The sequence below is a fragment of the Panthera pardus genome, unplaced genomic scaffold (genome assembly GCF_024362965.1).
Source record: "Panthera pardus isolate Hobbes unplaced genomic scaffold, ASM2436296v1 HiC_scaffold_16, whole genome shotgun sequence".
NCBI lineage: Eukaryota > Metazoa > Chordata > Mammalia > Carnivora > Felidae > Panthera > Panthera pardus.
The window spans coordinates 45,210,623-45,232,198 of NW_026526721.1; the positions used below are offsets into that span (position 1 = coordinate 45,210,623).

Sequence of the window (21,576 nt, forward strand, 5' to 3'; positions counted from 1 at the left end):
TTTATCAAATACAGAGCTTTGACAGCAATAGATGTATCTGCTGTGTGCATGCATAAACATCAAATACTGTCTTAAAAGTGCGTTAAGAAGCGTTGCTGCAGGCATGCCTATGATCATAGAGTCTGGCCACTCCTGGCAACTGACTGGGACGCGAAATTGGAGGCTGATTATGAACAAAAGGGCACGTCAACTAGGAAGTTCGTGTAAAGAAACACTGTAGTGCACCAAGCATTAAAATACAATGTAGCCCTCCAAATACTGGGGGAAGGAAGAAAGGGAGGTAAATCCACTGAAATCATGAGTCAACTTTCCAGGCAACTGGAATGATTAACATGCACATTGCTATCAGACTTAACTGCCATTTCTTAATGTTCTGAATTACTGCCTTGTGTCCTCTTGCTACATTCCAATCACAAAAATTGAGAGGAATTATGTCTATAAAAAACCAAAACAAAAATAAAACAAAAAAAAAAAACTTGCCCAGAAAGAAAAAAGAGGCTAATATTTGGAATGTGGTGTGGGGGAAAAAATGGACAATATGGGATAATGTGTTACTTAATTCATTCACTGAAAAAGTCCCTGCCCATTGTTTGATGAAGTTAAAAAACTCCTTCACAGGTCTTATACAAAATGTTTCCTGACCTAGACTTTAAAAGCCTGGTCACGAAGGATACTTAGAATAGCATATTTAACATGTCTTCTGTGGTATCAGGATAATTTTAAAAGATTTACTGGTTACATGGAAACTTTTTAGGACCGAAAAAGCTTGGCAAGTATTTACACATTAATCTTTATCTCTCAAAAAGTAGCTAGGTGGTAGGTATTTAACCCCCCCTCAACCCCACCTCCCACATCAATGATACTAAAACAGAAAAAAGTAATGTGACTTCCTCTAATACCACAAAACAAATGAGTGGTGAAGGTGGAAACAGAGGACCCATTTTCTAAGAACCTGTCCTTTCTCATGTCTTAACTCTTCCTATTGACAAGTCTGGTTAAACACGAGAAATCTTGCATCATGTTGAATCTTTCTGTGACAGGGAATCAGAAGCATTCAATATCAAATATCATTTCAACTGGTGTGAAATTATAAATTTTCTTTAAAAATGTTATTCTCTTTCATGTGTAGAAGGTGTGCTATGTATTGTGGAGAAATCCAACAGAATAGTCATAAGTCCTTGAATACAATTGGGTAGGTGACCCTTCTGATAACATTAATAATAATGGAATTTATCTTAAGACCTCAAGAGACTAAGATATCCCTCTAGAACTAAATTAAAAATTGGTTATATGTTTTTCCTTTATGCCGCTTCTTTTTTAACACTTTCTCTCTATGACACTTAAAAATATTCTTCCTGTTACCTCCACATACAGGAAGGAAAGTGGATTGTGCATGATTAGGTTAAAAAAAACTGAATGCAGAAGATACTGAGGCCTCTCTTAACTGTACACAATGAGAAGAAAACAAAGGATACTATGCAATTAAAAAAATGTTATCATATTGGAAAATCCCTGTCCTCTAAGATATCCCAACTCTGGGTCTTGAGGCTTTTTCCCCTTGACTTATTCATTTCCTTCATTCAACAAATATTAAAGAGTTGTTTATTATGTACTAGGCACTGTGGATACAATAGAAAATAGAGATGTTAAGGTCCATGCCTTCATGGCTTACATTATAGTGGACATGATCAAGGAGAGATTTTTAAATGGAGAAATACCTACCAAATGTGTAAAATAGTTAAACATGAATTTCACAGAAATTTCAGATAGTCAGAAATGGTATACAATAAATATATTATGCTAATACTTTCAAAGCCAAAGATCCCAGGAACACACTGTAGTTTAAAAAGTTGGGTTTATTGTTCGTTTTAGCAAGGGAAAAACACACAACATGTGGAACTGTAGCGTGTGTCAGTAAGGGAAATTTAAATGAAACCTACTAAAGGATTTGGGCTTTCATTGGGTGATTTAGGCAATCTAAGGAAGCAGATTAGATTAGATGCTGCCAGAAAGCAGCAACGATTCTATAATTGAGTGTGTGTGTGTGTGTGTGTGTGTGTGTGTTTTGTATTAAGTATTTTTTATTCTATTTATTTTTATTGATACACATGTAGTTGACACACAATATTACATTAGTTTCAAGTGTACAACATAGTGACTCAGCAATTCTATGTGTTATGCTATATTCATCACAAGTGTAACTACCACCTGTCACCATAAAACACTATTATAATACCATGGACTATATTCCCTATGCTGCACCTTTCATCCCTGTGACTTATTCATCCCATAACTGGAAGCCTGAACTTCCCACTCCCCTTCGCCCCTTTTTGCCTATACCCCTACCCTCTCCCCTTTGGTGATCTCCAGTTTGTTCTCCATATTTATAGGTCTGTTTCTGCTTTTTTCTTTATTTGTTCATTTTGTTTTTTAGATTCCACACGTAAGTGAAATAATATGGTGTTTGACTTACTTCACTTAGCATAATGCCCTCTAGGTCCAACCATGTTGTTGCAAATGGCAAAGTCTCATTCTTTTTATTGGCTGAGTAATACTCTGTTGTATATATACATCTTCTTTATCCATTTGCCAATTGATGGACACTTAGGTTGCTTCCTTATCTTGGCTATCATAAATAATGCTGCAATGAACATGGGAGTGTAGATATATCTTCAATATCCTGTTTTCATTTTCTCTGGGTAAATACCCAGTAGTGGAATTACTGGGTCACATGGTATTTCTATTTTTTTTTTTAAATTTTTTGAGGAACGGTGCTTCACCCTGTTGATGAGGTAGGGATTCTTACCCTAGGGTCATGGGATGCCAAAAACACAACACCCTATGTTAGGCAGGTGAGGTTGGTAGATATTTATCAATTACATGTACTCACAGCCCAGGGAGGAAGAGGACACCACACACTACACAGGCCCACCTGGAGGTTGCACTTGGGAACCTACCAAACAAACAGGGAGGCTGTAAGAGACAGGCTTTGTAGTACCAACAGGATAAGGCACCCTCTGTTTCCCTTAGGAGGATGTGATTGGCTTGTTTGAATCATTCCACAGACTGACAGGAAAGTGAAACCTGCTACATGGGGATAAGGAAGAACTATATATGAGCCATTAGGTAAAGAGGGATATTTGGCTAGAGAACCATATATATGGGAGCCGAGTGGGAGGGAGAGCCTGTGGGAAGGCTGTTTGAGGCCTTCCCAGTTTCCCCCAGATATTAAAACAGCACATAATATTGGGCTTTAATTTTAGGACTTACACCACAATATCTTAATGAATCTTATCTCCACAGAGGGGAGACAAGAACAAGGATAAGGATACAATTGGTGAAGAAAGAGCCATTATTCATTCTAGCCAAGAGAGGAGGGCATATTTAGTATTTTGGCATGTGACCTTGCCTTTGTCTGTGCTTAGGCAAAGTACACAGTGACCTTGCTCTGTCTCATTTTGTCATGGTCTCAGAGTAACCTTGTCAAGGCTGGTATAGTGTGTGATAGGAGAGTTACACAGCCCAGCTGTGAGACCGAGGACAGCTTCTGATTGTTGAGCTGCTAATTTTTTCTTTTTCATTTAAAAGGGACTGATAGTAGTGGAGATTAAATTAGATGGATTTATCAGAGCAAGTTTTCTGAAGGAGGGACCTCAGACTTGGCCTTTACTGCTTATGAGAAACCATCCCCATAGAGGACTGAGGAAGATGGACAAGGGAGGAAAGAGGACACTTTGTGGAGAACATTCCTATCAGAGGGAAATAGCAAGTGTAAGGAAAGAAATACCTCATTATACCTGAGAGATATGTTCTAAAAAGCCATCAGGAGTGTGGATCTTGGCTTCATTGACTCTCAAGGGGTTGGAGGTAGGGGAAACCAGAGTCTCAGGACGTGGAAGAGAAAATTTTGGAAATCTTCCAGGAGATTGTGAGGTGGCAGTCCCCCGAATGGATGGTCCCTCACCACCTCCACCATTCTCTCACGGTTTTAATTTGGTTATGTAGACTTTATATGGAAAATCCAATACTAATTGTTATTATAATATAATAACAAAATATTAATAATAATAAACATCCCAGACAGCACTAAATGGTAGTTATAAGCACAGACCCTGGAGCCAGACTTCCTGAGTTCAAATTACAGTTTTACCACTTTCTAGTTGTGTCACGATAGGCAGGTTATTTAGCCCATGTATCTCAGCTTCTTCATCTGCAAAGTGGGGATAATAATGGTACCCACCACAAATGTTTGTTGTCAAGATCAAAATATATATTTAGTTTTTAGATCTGGTTCATGTTAAGCAATGTATAAGTGCTACCTGTGTAATAATGATGGCGACAATGATTGGAAAAGAAAAAAAAAAACTATAGTTAGCACCATATTCCTGTAGTCAGTGAGTTAATGATGCACTAACCAGTATATAAAAATGTTCACACATCATAGTGAAGAATAATTTATCTTACTGATGGTTATGTACAGGGCCTCAACTCTTGCTACAAGGATAATAATATAATGGAACAGCCTTTGGCAATATCTTAAACTATGCATTTGATTTAGATTATATTTTTACTCTCTGATATGTCTTATACATTCAGGCCTTCCACAGATAAGGGTTTTAATACATTTCCTGACTGCAGTTTTTGGGCTTTGCCTGAAGAATACACTAGGAGTCTCAGATCTTTAATTGAGGCAGCCATATTTAGTGTCACTGAAATAAGTGTGATAACAGCTTGATGGTACAAAGTTTGACATGAAGAAAACACCTACCTGGTGATAATAGGATACATAAATTTCAGAGAACAAAAAAAAAAAAAAAAAAGAAAATTACCACTCTGCCTGTCTTGATCAAATAACACCAGTGTTTTCTATTTATTTCACTACATTCAAAAGTTTATTTGGATTACTATGAAATGCTAACAGAAAATCACTTGCATTATGGGCTCAAGACAGGTGAGGAGTTTTAAAATATTGGTGAGCTTTTATTTTCACTAGAAAACTTATTAAGGCAAAAGAAAAAAAAAGAAATATCTGTTTTATTGTGGATATTTATTATAACAAACCACAGTGGTCCAAGAAGGAATTTGAAGTACCTTAGTAGGCCTGGATGTATAAGACATTAATTTAGACATAGGTACATACCTTTTCTCTCAAGGTTCAGAGCTTCAATAGTAAAATGTCAAACATCTCTACCAATGGCCATTTTTTTAATGTCTGAGAGAAAATCTTTAAAAATTTTTTTTGTAATTACAAAACTGAAAAACTACAGCCTCTTTTTCCTGTCAACATGAAACATTTAACCTCCAACAGGTTGAGAGTATCATTAAGTAAAAACAGACTTTTCTTGTTTTGATGTCAAATTAAACAAGATTTATAAAACTCTAATATCATATGCACTGAACTTGGGGACCCCACTCTAGTCTGAGTTTTCTATTTGCTTATTTGTTGGTTTAACGTAGAGTAAACTCTCTTGTTAGACTGCTTTCTATTTCTAATAGACATGTTTACACATAATTTAGAAGCAATATTTTGGCTTATTTCCTTCCTAGTGTTTTTTTTTTTTTTCACTTAAAAAATATCTTAGCATTTATAGCAAAAGGTGGTTAATATTCATGTATAGTCAATATTTAGTTGATTGTAATGAATTGGTTCTTCTTTGGACCAAATAAGGATAATTGAAATCTATGGTACTTCAAAAATTTAATTTGGTTCTCTACACTTAAATTTACATTCCATTGAACTATTAGCCAGAACTGCTAGCTAATAAACTAACTGAAGATACTTTAATTTTCATTTCTTTCACCATTCCAAAGATTCATATAAGTTAAAGTACATGAACAGCACTTTACAGTTGATAAGCACTTTTATATATATCATCACTTTTGATCTTCCCAGTATCCCGATGAGGAAGGGACATTATAGAATTATGGAAGATTTTATTATTATCTTTACTTGATAGATTAATAAATTGGTGATCAAGCATCATGCTCTTAAGCAAATGTAGGTAATTGGCCTCAGAAAAGTTAAGTCTGGAATTTCAAGTTTTATTGAATTTATTGCATTGCACTAAGAAAACTTCCAAACTTCTTTCCCACGATAACCTCACTTGCCACCCTTGGCTTCTGACCTTTGAAACATTGTCTTCATTTTTCTCGCTCCCTCTGTGCACCACTGCCTGGAACGTTACTGCTTTTCTTGAATATCCAAATCGTACCTATCGCTCAACATCAGCAAAAGTTTCACCTGCTCCAGGAAGCCTTCTAGCTGCCACTGTTCTTAGTTAACTAATACACCATTTGCAGAGATTGGTACTTATGTTCTTGAGTGTTATATTTGTTCAGCTAAACTCTTCTGCTAGACTATAAGCTCCTAAGAACAGAGACCAAGTCTTACACTTCTTTGAACTCACAGCACTGTAGCACTGGATATGTGTATATGTATACATATATATGTATACATATATGTATATGTATATGTATACATATTAAATATGTGTATTTAATATATATATTAAATATATATATTAAATTTGTGATAAATATTTGCCTACTATTCATTACTTCCCAATGAAGCCGTTGCTGAGCCATAAATTATCTTACTATATTTGTATTCCAACCATGTGACTTGTAATTTAGCCTGTATAATCACCTATTATAGTTGAGTTCAGTGTAGTCATTTCAATATGTTCATGTACCAGTTGACCCTAGCATTGATTTCTGGTGGTAGTGAAACTCAGATATATGGTCTGCAGGATCAAGTCAGCTACACATGCCTGATGGATTCCCTGAATAGAGCAGACATTTGGCCATATTTCAGTATTGAGAACAGGAACAGGAAATGTTATACAGTGATTGCTTTTCTATAGAATTACATTAGCATCACCCATTCTGCTAGTCATAATTTCTCTGCAGATCAGGGAGATCTATCAATGGCAGTTCCTGTGCCTTACCATATGAAAGTGCATTCCATTATTCATTATAAATGATGCTGATCAAGCACATCATCATTATAAGTTTAATTTTTAAGAAAGAAATCTCCATGTGGAAATGACACAGTTGACAGTCATTATGTTAAAAAAAAAAAAAAAAAAAAAAAAAACAGTACCGTATGACAACTCAGTTCTTCTGGAATGTAAGTATTCTGCTTAAACAACTACTTTTGTTCATATTTTAAGGAGAATTTGGAGAAGTCTGTAGTGGGCGATTGAAGACACCAGGGAAAAGAGAGATCCCCGTTGCCATCAAAACTTTGAAAGGTGGCCACATGGATCGACAAAGAAGAGATTTTCTAAGAGAAGCTAGTATCATGGGTCAGTTTGACCACCCAAATATCATTCGACTGGAAGGTGTTGTCACAAAAAGTAAGTACTGATTCTCTTCATTACTTCTTTTGTATATCTCTATCTTAGTTCCTTAAAATTAACAAACAAACGAAAACCTCACTAGCAATACCACAGCCATTAAGAGGATAATCTACTTCAGAGGGCGCCTGGGTGGCTCAGTCGGTTAAGTATCTGACTTCAGCTCAGACCATGATCTCACCATTCATGAGTTTGGGCCCCCTGATGGCTAAGAGCGTGGAGCCTGCTTCAGATTCTGTTTCTCCCTCTCTCTGCCCTTTCACTGTCCGCTCTCTTTCTCTCTCTCTCTCTCTCTCTCTCTCTCTCTCTCTCTCTGTCAAAAATAAATAAAAATATTAAAAATTTAAAAAAAGAAGGTAATGTAGTTCAGATATCATCTTCTGAACCCCTCAGAATCTTGATATTAGGCTATGATATTATCAGAGTTTGCACTGGTCACCAAACAGCTTTGAAATGGTATTTATTACCTGTAAATCATTTGCTAATTTAACTTGAAGTAATGAATCAAAAGTAAAGGGCTACATATTTTTCTAATCTCTATAAGCTGTTTACTTCTTCTAAAGCTGTTAAAATTTCAATATTAATAGAAGAAACAGTTAAAATATTTTAGGTCATTAAGGTAAAATACTTCTGCTTGTAAATAAATTTCATATACAAATATGGACGCTTTATCTGAAGTAGAACTTCTAAACAAACATTTTTATATGGAACCCATCTACATAAATGCCATTAGAACTAAATTACTTTAATTTATATAAAATGGAAAAAAGAATTAAAAATTCGAGGGGAAAAATCCTGTTTTTACAGAAATAGTGAGCTCAAAGCCATCCCTTTGAACTTTCTTAATATTTCTTAATATAAAATTAATCTTATACTCTAAAAAATAGATTGCTATATAAACACTTTTATTTGAATAATGACAGGACATAAACCTTAACTCATTTCTCCTTATTCACTAAAAATTATAACTTATAAAACCCAATAGCAAATGGCATTAAAAAAAAACAAAAAAAAGTAATTTAAATCTTTGAGAAGCATTTTTTCATAAAACTGATATTTCTCTTAAACCACTTATATAAAATTAAAATTTCACATCATATTTGAAAACAGGCAAGTATAAAAGCTTACTAAAAGCATACAACTGAGTATGTGTATGAAACTCCTAAGTCCCTCTCATAAGGCATTGACCAACATGCTGCCCAAGGGGAACAGAAGATAACAGTTAGCCTTGACAGTCTGGAAGACCCAAAAGTGTACTTTTGAAGATAGCTGTTGCACTGGTCTGTTACTTTACTGACCTTAACGGGGCCTTCCAGTATTTACGTCCTTGTGTTGCTCTCTCCATTGGTTCTGGACTTGTCCATGTGTCTGTGTGGAAGCATCTTACACATTTGCATTTTGGAGCTTGTCCTCTTACAACACTGCTTCCTGTAACCCAGCCTCCAACACTGAGCAAAACCAGTATCAGATCTTTGTTTTCTCCCTCTGGTAAATCACATTATATGACTTTGTTATGTCACATATTGCCATATATTTTATATGCTAGATATAGATATAGATATAGATATAGATATGGATAAAAGTAATGAAAAGGAAAAAGATTTATATAGCTCTATGAAGTAGTAAGATTTATTTATCCTAAATCAACTGAATAGGTTTAGTGAGATAGTCTGTGGCACGTGTCTGCCCATTTGAAATACTCCCCAATGCAGTGATTGTTTCATATGTCTAATAATCTTGTCTAAAAATGGGATCAGTGACCTCTACAAAGCCAGATTTGTATGCTTCCTAAGTCAGGGTCCTTGTTCCATTTCAAGAAAAAAGAAAGAAGTGGGGGGAAGGAAAGGGAGGAAAAGATAGTTGAGAAAGGACAGATTCAATATGCTTTTGAATGGCAATCATCATTACAGTTTGAACTTGTAAAAGTGAGCCCATATAAGGGTGCTGGGCTGTTGCTGAGGTGGATGGTAGAGATAGAGAAAGGGGTAATTCCCACAAAGATAAGTGGGCATATTTATACTCTTATCTTCTTGACTCAAGTGCTATGAGATTTTTAGGAGAAAGGCAATAAATAAATGAATGCCTCATTCCCATAAATACATGGTAATTGTTCCAAGATTGCCCTTAAGTAGCTAAAAGATAGCTAGCAATTAATGCTCCCTAAGGACTACCATATTGCATAAAAGATAATACTGACAAAGATAAAGATGAAGCATAAGTTTATGCAGTCATGTTAGTAGAGTATCCTGGGGTTCTCAGAAATAAACTCAGACTCTCAGTTGAAAGTAATGCAAAATTATAGATCAAAATCTTCATCAGATCCTTTTATAAATTCTTAATAGGGATACTTTTTATCTTATGTATACGTTTTATCTCCAAGAGATACATATTACAAAGTTCTTGGGAACACTTTGCTCTTTCATATTCAAAGCATATAACTACTTTTATTTTAAACTTGAAAGTTAAATGATTAAAAGCTGCATTATATAAAAAGTGTGTGTGATAAAAGTTGAACCTATTTATTTGATACACATCACAATTTCATTAACCTGTTAAGATAAAACTGATATAAACAGAGATTACTCGAGCTAAACCATATGCTTAGCACATACTTTTTGTCCAACAAGCAAATAGAAGCCATTAGTTAGAGAACAGACTTATAGCCATTAGTAGCATGCATAGTAGCAATTTGTAACTGGTAAGGTATACACCAGTGTCATTAGTTTCTTAACCAAAAGAGAAAGTACTACCCTCCTATAAAAAGATAAGAATAGTGGTTAAATGATGAAGACATACAGTGCAGTAACCACACTCCTGAAGCCTGGCCCAGCAGTTTGAATCATGATGATGGAAGGAACCAGAGAGAACTGATGAAGTGCCTATCTCCCAGCTTAGAGGCTGATAATTAAATTTAGATATACCAACTATATCTCAGGTAAATCATAGATCTAGTAAGGAGTAATAGAAACCAATGAGGATAGCAAATGAATTCCCAAAAATAACTTCATTTCATTGTAGGACTTTCCTAAAGACATTCTGTGGGGACAGAACAGGAGCTATAACAAGAAAGTGCCAGCATGCCCAAACCTCTTTAAATATGGCAGAGTACTGTGGGCTCCTTTCAGACAGTTTCAGTGGGTCTACACAGGCTCTAAGGGAGTAGATTCAAGTCAGTCAAATACATTGTACAGTAACTGCATGAGAACTGCCCCTCTGGTTCCAGAATTGCATTCTGCTTGTCAAGTAATACATTGCCCAAGATTTCTGACTATTACTGTTGCCACCAATGTGATCCTTGCCTCTCCACCTGGTGTGCGTCCAGCTACCAGTTACAGGGTCTTGACCAAGTCCTCCATGTCTTTAGGCATCAGTTGTTTGGTTTTTGTTTTAATCTACACAAAAGATTGAAAAGTGCAGATTGGACTAGAAAACAGTAAAAGTCACATTTAGCCCTAGTATTTTGTGTTCCATTCCTTTGCCAAAGGAAGAGGGTCACAGATGTTGGTGAGGAAAATTTGTGCCATTGGTAACTTATCACCTCACTTGTAATTTTTTAAATAACTTCAGGTTTGTATCAGTAATCCAAAGAGAATAGAGAGAGGTTCCAGAAGAAACAAAAAGTTTTATTTTAAAATAAAATAAAATAAAGTTTTATTTTAACAATCTGTGAGAGAATGTATAGGTAAAATTTTCCTGTAAGGCAAAATCAAGGTTTGGATATAAGGAATATACATTGTAGGGGTAAATATTCTGCAAAACTGATTCTAATAAAATAAATTAGATAGTTTCCCCCCCCCAACCCACCGGCCTCTGGAGTTCAGCCATTCTGCTAGCTAAGATAGTTTGAGAGGTTTGTTTTGCTTTGTTTTCTGAGACAGTTATTGAGCACCACCAGGTGTTAGAAATTATTTCTGATTAAAACCTAGAGCTATAGAAAAGAAGCACTCAGTGTTCGTGAGAAGCCCACTTGTTGGTGTCTGTCCACTGGGAGCAACAGACAAGCAGGCCACTATTTCCCAGTGTGATGTGTGGCATGTGTTGTTCTGGATACAGTTATTGTTAATTTATTCATCCATTTATTCAGTGAATATTTACTTACTGGGTGCCCACTCTTCTAGTCAGTGGTAATATGGTATTGAAAAAGAGCTTCTATCTACTGGAGGAAACCAAAAGAAATTAAATGCATGAATATAATTTTAGGTAAAGAGAAAAAAACCTGAATGAAGTGAAAGATCAAGCCCTGCCAAGATTTGGTAGAAGAATATTCAGGCAGAGAAAACAGAAACTCTTGTGGCTAAGAAAGAAGTTGGCATGTTTCGGGGCATCAGGGGCAAAGTAATAGCAGTAATACAGATTCGGGCATCCAAAACATCAGGGGCAAAGTAATATGTAATACAGATTACATATTCAAAGAAAAAAACCATAGGTAGGCAAAACAGTGAGGGGACTAGTGTAGTAATCCAAGTAAAAAATAATGGGAAACTAAATTAGATAAGAAGGGAATAGAGTCAAGAGATATTTCCAGAGTTAAATTGGGAGACTTCAGTGACTGATTTCAGATGTCTTACAAGTTTCTGGTTTAACACAAGAGAAGAAATTCTGGAGAAATGCAGATTTGGAGAGAAAATGATGAATTCTAACTTGATGTTGTATTTGAGGTGCCTGGGACACTTAAAGAACTCCAGGAATCCTCTGGAACCTGGGTGGACGTCTAGGCTGCAGGTGAAAATTTAAGAGTACTCATCAGATGGATGGTGAGGGGCACCTGGGTGGCTCAGTCAGTTAAGCGTCCGACTTCAGCTCAGGTCATGATCTCATGGTCCGTGAGTTCGAGCCCCGCGTCGGGCTCTGTGCTGACAGCTCAGAGCCTGGAGCCTGCTTGGGATTCTGTGTCTCTCTCTCTCTCTCTGACCCTCCCCCGTTCATGCTCTGTCTCTCTCTGTCTCAAAAATAAACAAACAAACAAACAAACAAAAAGATGGATGGTGATTGGTAGTTGAAGCTATTGGGAGGACAAGCTTACCCAGAAGGTTGAGGAGAACTATCCTTAACAGGCAAACTGAAGATGAAAAGCTTACAAAAGATACAGAAGAAACAACCTAGAAGAAAGGTTCCTAAGAATGAGGGAGAGGCCAATAGAGTAAAGGGAGCTGGGAAGCCAAGTAAGACAAGGATTGAGAATCATCTGTTGGGTGAGGCAATCAGGAGGGCACAGCCCATTACAGCTTATATGAAGATGGTCAGATTGCAGTGGACTATAAGGTATGTGCACACTGCAGTCAGACTGATAGGTTAAAATGCAAATTAGATTGTGTTGATTTCTTACTTACATTCCAGATGCTTACCATGCTATGTTATTCATTCATTCAAGTAATATTTATTATGTACCTAACTACTGTGTGCCAGGCACTTTCATAAGCATTAGGCATTTGGCAGTGAAAAAGAAAGCCAGAATACCTGTCCTCCTGGGTCAGGTCCATACATTTACGTCCTCTGGTTTCATTCTTCTCCAGTCTCTTGAATTGTAGATTACATTCCTGCTGAATGACAAAAGCATCTTAAAACTTACCCTCATTTATTCCATGTATCTCCTCCTCTTCAAAATCCCTGAGGAGTTGAATGCAAATGTACCAAGCTGACCCTAATGGGTACATAGATAACTATGATATGAAAAGGATATTGGTACCTAGAAGTCCCAGACACCTCTGGAGTTACCAGCCTCCTTTTTTTTTTTTTTTTTTCAGTCATGTAAGGGGCAAGGTCATTTGCTCAAGTGATAGGTAAAGGGCTTGGGGTATTCCTGAATGTTTGAAATAGCCCTGAGAAGAGTGAGAAAGAAAACAGACCAGGAAAACTTAGAAAGGTTGTGAGTATCACTGAGGACACAAGAGAATTTGGAGATCATGACAGAACTGCTACCCCAAAGATTGTGGTTAACAAATGTGGTTAACAAAAGGAACGATGAGAGGCAGCAATAAGAAAAGAAATCCTAATTTGTTTTAATCTTTTCTCTCTTCTCCTAATATCTACTATTTGCTGCTACTGAAAATAGTGATGAATTATAATTGTGCAATTTTTGGAGTCTCAGTGGATTCTTGGGATATTTGCTGCAAAGCATTTGCCACTTGGAATTATAATGTATACATATTGATAAATAGAAAATGAACTAGGGGTGCCTGGATGGCTCAGTCGGTTGAGCATCCGACTTTGGCTCAAGTCATAATCTCATGGCTCATGAATTCAAGCCCCGCATCGCATCAGCTCTGTGCTGACAGCTCAGAGTCTGGAGCCTGCTTCAGATTCTGTGTCTCCCTCTCTCTCTATCCCTCCCCTGCTCATGCTCTGTCTCTCTCTGTCTCAAAAAATAAATAAACATTTAAAAAATTAAAAATAAAATAAAAATAAAATGAACTAACCGTGACTATAAGAAATAGTAACAAGATGACATATTCTGGTAGCCCTGCGTACCTCACTCCATTCAAGCAGCACTGAGGCTAATTGGGAGCAGCAGCTTATACTCTGCCAGAGTGTGCTTCCCTATTTACAAGAGAGAAGGTACTTCTTCAGTGTTCAGGAGGAATTTATTCTTGTTCCTTCTGTGTTTAAGTATCTGGGTTTTCTCAAGGTCATTCAGTTTAATCACCTTTCTAGATCTGCCTCTAACTTAATGTGTCCTTCCTGTGGTTCTCCCCTTTCCCTAACCAGCCCGCTAATTATCAGGTAGACTGTAATAAGATGTAACAGTTTAAAAATTCTAGTAACAAGTTGCTCAATATGAAGATAGCACTGTAAAGTATAGAACTAGGAGAGAAAAAGGAATATAAATACAATCTTATGTATACCTAATGCTGCCCTTTAATATCTCAAAATCAAAATGAATAGAATTATCTAGAGGGTGAAATCTTACTCATTTTCAAAAATAAAAATTCCTTCTAAATCATTCATGATGAAGTTTTTGTTTTTTTTTTCTTCTGGTGAAAAGTTTGATGGTGCTGAATTTGAGAAGAGCTATAGATAACTCTATATAATAGACATAAATTTGCATCATGACATCAGGAGCATGAGAACCATTCTACCAGACTGGAAGTTCAGGCAATCAGTCATTACTGAGGAAATTTCACCAGGTTCCTGATGGTCTTATGTAGGACTGGATAAAGAACAGTAGAAGTCTTTATCACTGCAAATAATTATGGGCTCCTTGCATATGTGGCTTCTAATAAAAAACTATCCAGGAACTCCTGGGCACCTTAGTCTGTTAAGTGTCCAACCCTTGGTTCAGCTTAGGTCGTGATCTCACACAGTTCATAGGTTCGAGCCCCATGTTGGGCTCAGCACTGACAGTGCAGAGGCTATTTGGGATTCTCTCTCTCCCTCTCTCTCTGCCCCTCTCCCCCGCAAAATAAAAATTAAAAAAAAAACTACCCATAAACTTAATAAAAATGTAGCAAGCTCCTTATTTAATTTCATGATGATGCATACTTTAATGCTTATTTTGTTGTTGTTGGAATATGTTACTCTGACTTTTCTCCAATTTTCATTTTGACATAATTTCAAACTTAAAGAAAAATTTGTGAAAATAGTATAGTTCCCACATAAATTTCACTCGGTTTCCATTGATGTTAATATTTTACATTAACCATAGGATTATTATCAAAGCCAAGAAATAAATATCAGTACGGAACTATTTACCAAACTACAGAATTTTGTCCAAATTCTATCAGCCTTTTCACTACTGTCCTCATCTGTCCCAGGGTCCTGTGAGAGTTCCCACATCCCCTTAGGATCTTCTAATCTGTGGCAATTCTGCAATGTTTCCTTGTCTCATGACCTTGACACTTTTCAAGAGTACTAGTCAGTTATTTTGTAGACCATCCCTCAGTCTAGGTGTGTCTGTTGTTTTTCCATAATTTGATTTCTGGTTATGAATTTTTGGCTGGAGTATCACAGACGTTATATACCTTTGTGAACATCATGTCCATATGCCTTATTCCTGGGATGCTAACATCAATCACTTGGTTAAGGTTTTGCCTTCTAGATTACCCAGTATAAAGTTACTTTTCCCCTTTTGTAATTAATATATGTTTGGGGGGAGATAATTTAAATTATACAAATATCCTGTTTCTTTTCAAACTTTTCCCTACTAATTTCATCATCCATAGTAGATCTTGCCTACAGCAGTTATTACTGCTATTTTCTAATGGTGAGTATTCTGTTTCTTTAGCTCTTCTATGTTTATTAATCAGAATACTTCTTTAAGGAACAGTTGTATTTCAGAATGTTCTATAGATAGAATTATACAAAATGAAGCCTTTTGAGTCTGGCTGCTTTCTCTTAGAATGCGCTTGAGAGTCATTCACCTTTGTTGTTGTTATTATGGAGTAATATCTCTTTGTACAGATGTACCATAGTTTGGTGATACATTCAGTAGTTGAAGGGCATATGGTCTGCTTTCAGTTTAGATGATTGTTAGTAAAATTCTGTGAACGTTAATGCACAGGTGTTTGTGGGAACGCATATTTACATTTAACTTGGGTAAATGTTTGGGTATGGAATGACTAGATTAAAAGATAAATATGTGTTTAATTTTGTGAGAAACTGCCAAAATGTTTTCCAAACCTGATGTACCATTTCACATTTCCACCAGTAATGATGGGTTTCAGTGGTTCTGTTCTATGGACGATAGTTGGTTTTGTAACTTTTTTAAAAAAATTAGCCATTCTAGTGAACCTATATCAGTATCTTATTGTCATTTTAATTTGCATTCCCTAATGACTATTAATTTTATCATCTTTTCATATGTTTATTTGCTATCCATATATATCTTCTTGGTGAAATGTGGTTTCAGATTTTTACCAATTTTCTTGCACTGGGTTAGTTTTTTCTTAATGTTGAGTTTTTAAAGTTTGAAAAAATATTTTCTAGATACAGTTCTTTGTCAGAAATGTGATTTGTAGATTTTTTCTGGTTTTTAGCTTGTTTTTTTATCTGTTTGTTTTCATTTTTGTTTTTTTATTTTTGTGTTGTTGTTCTATGAAGTGTGTCTTTAACAGAGTAAGTTTTGTAAGATTTGGTTATATCTAATTTATATATTTTTTTCTTTTATGGATTATACTTCTTGGTGTGATATCTAAAAACTTTACCTAACCCAAAGTTACAAAGATTTGTTCTTCTTTCCTCTAGAAGTTTTATAGCTTTGCATTTTGCATGTAAGTCTATGATCCATTTTGAGTTTAGTTTTGTATGAAATGTGAGGTATGGGCCAAGGTTTTTTTGTTTTTGTTTTTGGGTTTTTTTTTTTTTGCATATTTATCATTTTATCACCATTTGTCAAATTAGTTGTTTTTTAAATAAAACTGTTTTACTCATTTTTAAGGTTCCTTCTTTGCTTCAATGGCTTTCCTTTACCTCCTTCACCCACCAGACAAACCTCATGCTGCCAAAGCTAGAAATTCAAGGCTCTATTTGATTGGCCCCACTCACAACATACCTTTAGCTTTATCTTCTGCCTTTTATACCTTTAAGTGTATATTCTATTAACAGTGAATCCTTGGTAATTACCCTGAACACACTATGCTGTTTCTTATCTCACATATTTTGGAGAAATTCTCCCTCTCCTCTGCCCCCATCACCCTTAACTCAGCCAGGAAACTCTACTTATAAGCGGATGACACAGCTTATATGAAACTTCCTTTCTAGATCTCTGCAATGGGTTAGCCATCTGCATTGCACTTAACATGTTGTACTATAACCACCATTTATATGTGTGGCCCAGAAGTCTGTTGTATTCTTAGCCCTTATACCATAGGATTAGGGCCTTAGCACCCTTTTCTGATGCCCCTGAGGTTTTGTTCTGAAACAGTCCAACCAATCTGTTAGTTGTTACCTGTTGGGGCTCCCTCTTATGTACACACTACCTGCTAACAGCTATTATGGAGGTTTCCCCAGCCCAGTCACTGCCTATCAGTAGAATAAAACAATCCTGCCATTAATGCATTTATCTGGGTTTTCAAAACCCCAGAATTTTGCGGGGTCCTCTGCTGAGTGGAGCAAGGAAATAGTCTTTCTCTATCTACTTGGTTCCTCAGTGTTTTGCTTAGATACCAAAGCTGTACTCATGTACTCTGAGAAGCTAGAATCTCTCTGAAACAGGTTTATTTGGTTTCGGATGACCCTTAGTTTCTCGATAATAAAGAACGTGTATGGCTATGTATGGCTACCTCATTTTCTCCACTTAATCTCAATATTCTATCCCAGCTCTACTTCATTCTCCCCTCCATCTCCCTCCTCCCAAATTTCTAATATATATCCCCTACTATGTATTTTAAACTTATTTCCTTTTGAATAGAATGGGAAATCCTTTGTACCGGAATGGGCATTTGGGGGGAGGTCAAGGTCTGTTGAAGACAGTTTTTATTTTATTTATTGTGGCACCTGGCATGGTGCTGAGCATGGAGTAAGCACTAAGTGCATATGGATGAAAGAAAATGGTATGAAAGGGAGAAAGGAAGGAGAAGGTAGGGGTAGAATAAAAAGAAGAGAAAGAAGAAAGAAGGAAAGAAGGAACTTAATTTTTCAGACTTCAAGGCCAGTTCTAAATCTGAACGCTGTGTAACATCAATCACATTTATATGAAATTGGCAGCTTTTGTCATAATTGTGATTCTCTGTACTTTTGTAGTTTTTCATTCCTCTGAACAACAATCATATTTTTAGCTGTTTTTGTCCTCTGAAATTTTCGCTGCCTACTACATTGTATTATAATTATTTAGGTACGTGTCTCTTTCTACTGTAGATGAGAATCAACTTGGAAGTAGGAACACAACTAATTCATCTTTACGTTCTTCTACGTTATGTAGTCTAAGTCATATCACTTAGCATTCAATCCCAACTTCAGAATGGATGAAGAAATATGGTAGTGTGTTTCCTATGCCTGAGAAAAGAAAGTAGGCACAACTTAGTCCGCTCGTGATTGAGATATAGCAACACAGTGATGTGAATTTATTGACATTTTTATTAGGTTACATCAATCACTGCAAGTGAATTTATTCATTTTCCACTCATCACAAATGCCAACCAGAGACATCAGTGAATTTTTTTCTCCTTTTCATTCAGATGCAATGACTATTTCGGGTTTCTTAGCCCTGAAAATAATGCATCGACCTTTCCCCTAAACATTAATGGCATGATTTCCTTGAAATAAGTTCAGTTTTCATTTTGGCATAGCTATATATTATATGAGACATGCTATTGTATTTGGTACAGCTATCCATAAATATAGAAAGCTATAGCACCTCTGCGACTTGATCACTATTTCATGTACCTAATCACTGAAGTATTCCATTACACTGGAATGAAAGTATACGGAAATGCCTTCCATTAGCTACAGTTTCTGTGATTTAATGATTTCTTTAATATAGATTACATATCATTGCAAGAAATCCCAGGATATTCCCTGGGGAAAACAGGTCTGGATAGGAAGCATAAGGCTGCTGGAGAAAATCAAGCAAAGAAAGGGGCCACTCCAAAGAAAGGAAGAATCAAGGGTCAGTCTACTGGGATTTCTTAGTTTGTTTCAAAAAATGTAGAAACTAGTTATTTCCCTAAAAAAGGATTTGTAATTCATATCATTATCTTACATTTTAGGTAAATAACTTTATATATTAAAAAAAAAAAAGTTTCCCTTATGTCACTGTCAGTATTCCAAGTTTTTTCTGCCTGAATCAAACAATAGTCCTGGGTCATAGCATTGATTGATAATAGATTCAGAAAATATTTCACACTACCTCCAAGTAAAACATTTGGAAGACTACATTTGCCACATGATTAAAGTTTCAATTATACAACATGTAAAGCTTAAAACTACTATTGTTTTATAAGGTGAAACAAATGAAGCCATTCCTATATGTAAAATATTGCTACTAATCATTTGGTATCTTCCCCAAGTTTTAGCTACAGGGAAATTCTCAGTTGTTCAAGTGGCCCACCCTTCAGTCTAAGTATAGATGTCTACACTTCTTACTAATTAAGAAATTGAGAACTGTCCAGGAAAGCCGATAAGAAAAAGATTGTAGGAAAGCTAGTATGAATGGAGCAAATCCCTCTCTAAATCAAATTTGAGTCCCTTCAAAAGCTTATGAAGAATCCATAAAAATTTCATGGTTGAGGGGTATATTTCTGCTTGTGTTAAAGATGTCTCGTATACAATAGGAAAAAAAAAAACCTTCTTTTAAGAAATAATGTGTTATTCAAAGACATGATGACAAAAGCTATACTATCATTTAGAATCTTGATGTCAATCATGGAAAGGCAAAGTACACCTATATCAAACATTAACTTCTCTGCGTAACACTAAAGGTGGGTATTGCAGTAAATACTAGTTTTGTAGTTTCTACATTTTGTTCAGAAACTACCTCCTTATTGATGCAGAAAACAATTATTATCTAGTTATAAATACCATATGCTAGTACCATAATAGTGTAGATCTTCCCTAAAAATGTGGTCTCAGGCAAACTTCCAGAAAGCAGGGAATATTCTTTCCTTTATATCATTTCAGCTTTCAAAAATTTTCGCAGGAAACCTCTACTTTCCCATAGTGAGGGAAACCTATATTCTGATTTTCAAAAGCTGTAACTTCTTCTTTATTATTATTTTTAAATGTTTCATGTCCTTTTTATTTGCCCAAATGGAAATTTGTCCTACAAAATATTGTCCTTATTGGTCAGGACAGTTATAGTTAAATGAACGTATTGTGGAGCCTGTTAATGTCTACGTTGTGACTCTCTCATACCTTAAATTAAAGGTATCTTTCTGAAACTAATGCAATTGCCTTGTAACTCCTCTTCTTGCTTTCACTGTTGTCCTTACCACAACCCACTTTCATATTCAGAGTGATTTAAAGAAAAATGTGCAAACTGCACTTAGGAAAAAAAATTGCCAGGTCTTTACTTTGGTCTGCAATGCCTTTAATGATCTGGACCCTGCTTTCCTCTCAGATGTTGTCTTCTACTTCTATGCCCTCCTACCACCCTGTGCTCCAGACCATCTGTGTTCCTGGAACACACCAAGCTCACTGCCGCTTCAGGGTTCCCCATGTTCTTGTTCACTGCCATGATTTTACCAAATATCCTTACCAGACTGGTGTCTGAAAATACGAATACCCTACCTCCTCTCCCCAGACACTCTTTATCCTCTATCTTGCCTTATTTTCTTCTCTTGTACATATAATTTTATAAATGGTGTAGTCTTCATTCTGATGTGCTTAGAATACTCTGCACCAACGAATGTTCTGGAATATACAGAAGTAAACACTCAGTGGAGATTTGCTTTATAAATAAATGAACCATTTTAACAATATCATTAAAACAATACCCTACTAGCATTTCTAGAATTCCCAGTTTTACTCATGCCATTATTTTGGCACATTACCAAATACAGATTGTTTAGACCAAATAGATTATTCAGTCTAAAACTTAAAATGTAGACTAAAGCACTATGAAATATTTTTATAATATATCAAATTGTATATAATAGGATTCTTACCTTTTTATAATTATTTATAAACCAGGCATATCATTAATATAAAGACTCTGGAATTGGGATTATGTAGTAAATAATGAAGTTATCAAACACTGCATATGTTGAGAATTGTATAGAGAAGTCATTCCAGTTTAGATGGATTAGCCTGTTAGCAAATTAGTTAATAAAAATGAACTCAAAGAAAAGCTTGAAGCAGAAAATTTTTAGAAAGTAAATTAACTTATGAAGCATATTTATTGGAAAGCAACATGTGTTTTTTTTTAGCTAAATAGATTCCCAAAATAGCAAACTTATTATTAACTTAATAGTTTTTTGTTCCAATAAAATTATTTTGTAAACCAAGTTAGTGTTTATTTTTGGATTACAGCTTTAGAATAATTTTGTTTTGTTTTCATTTGTTATTTTTCATATTGTCTGTACTTCCTAAAATAAACAAATATTGTGTTGGTATTTTGTTTCTAAGCTATGATGAAAAATATCTTTATATTAAATTGAACAACCTGACGAAATTGCCACTTTTATAGATGAAAAATTATTGAATGTAGGAAATTCCATATGCCTCTACCTATGAGTTAGGTTTCATTTCCAATAGAGTCAATTTGCAAAAGAGTTGGCCAGTTTATAAATAGAATGTTATCTGTATACATACTTTTTTCTATAACCAAACCCTTGAAACAATGGAG

At 35.6% G+C, this 21,576-nt stretch overlaps 1 protein-coding gene across 7 annotated transcripts in view; it reads left to right on the forward strand.

Moving 5' to 3' along the window:
- Positions 1 to 21,576, forward strand: part of EPHA6 (EPH receptor A6) — an 858,920-nt gene that overhangs the window by 650,282 nt on the left and 187,062 nt on the right. For all 7 annotated transcript variants that reach the window (XM_019448105.2, XM_019448107.2, XM_019448106.2 and 4 more), the window contains one exon: positions 7,173 to 7,358. In XM_019448105.2, coding sequence (XP_019303650.1) covers positions 7,173 to 7,358 — 186 coding nt within the window. The remainder of the gene's footprint in view (positions 1 to 7,172; positions 7,359 to 21,576) is intronic.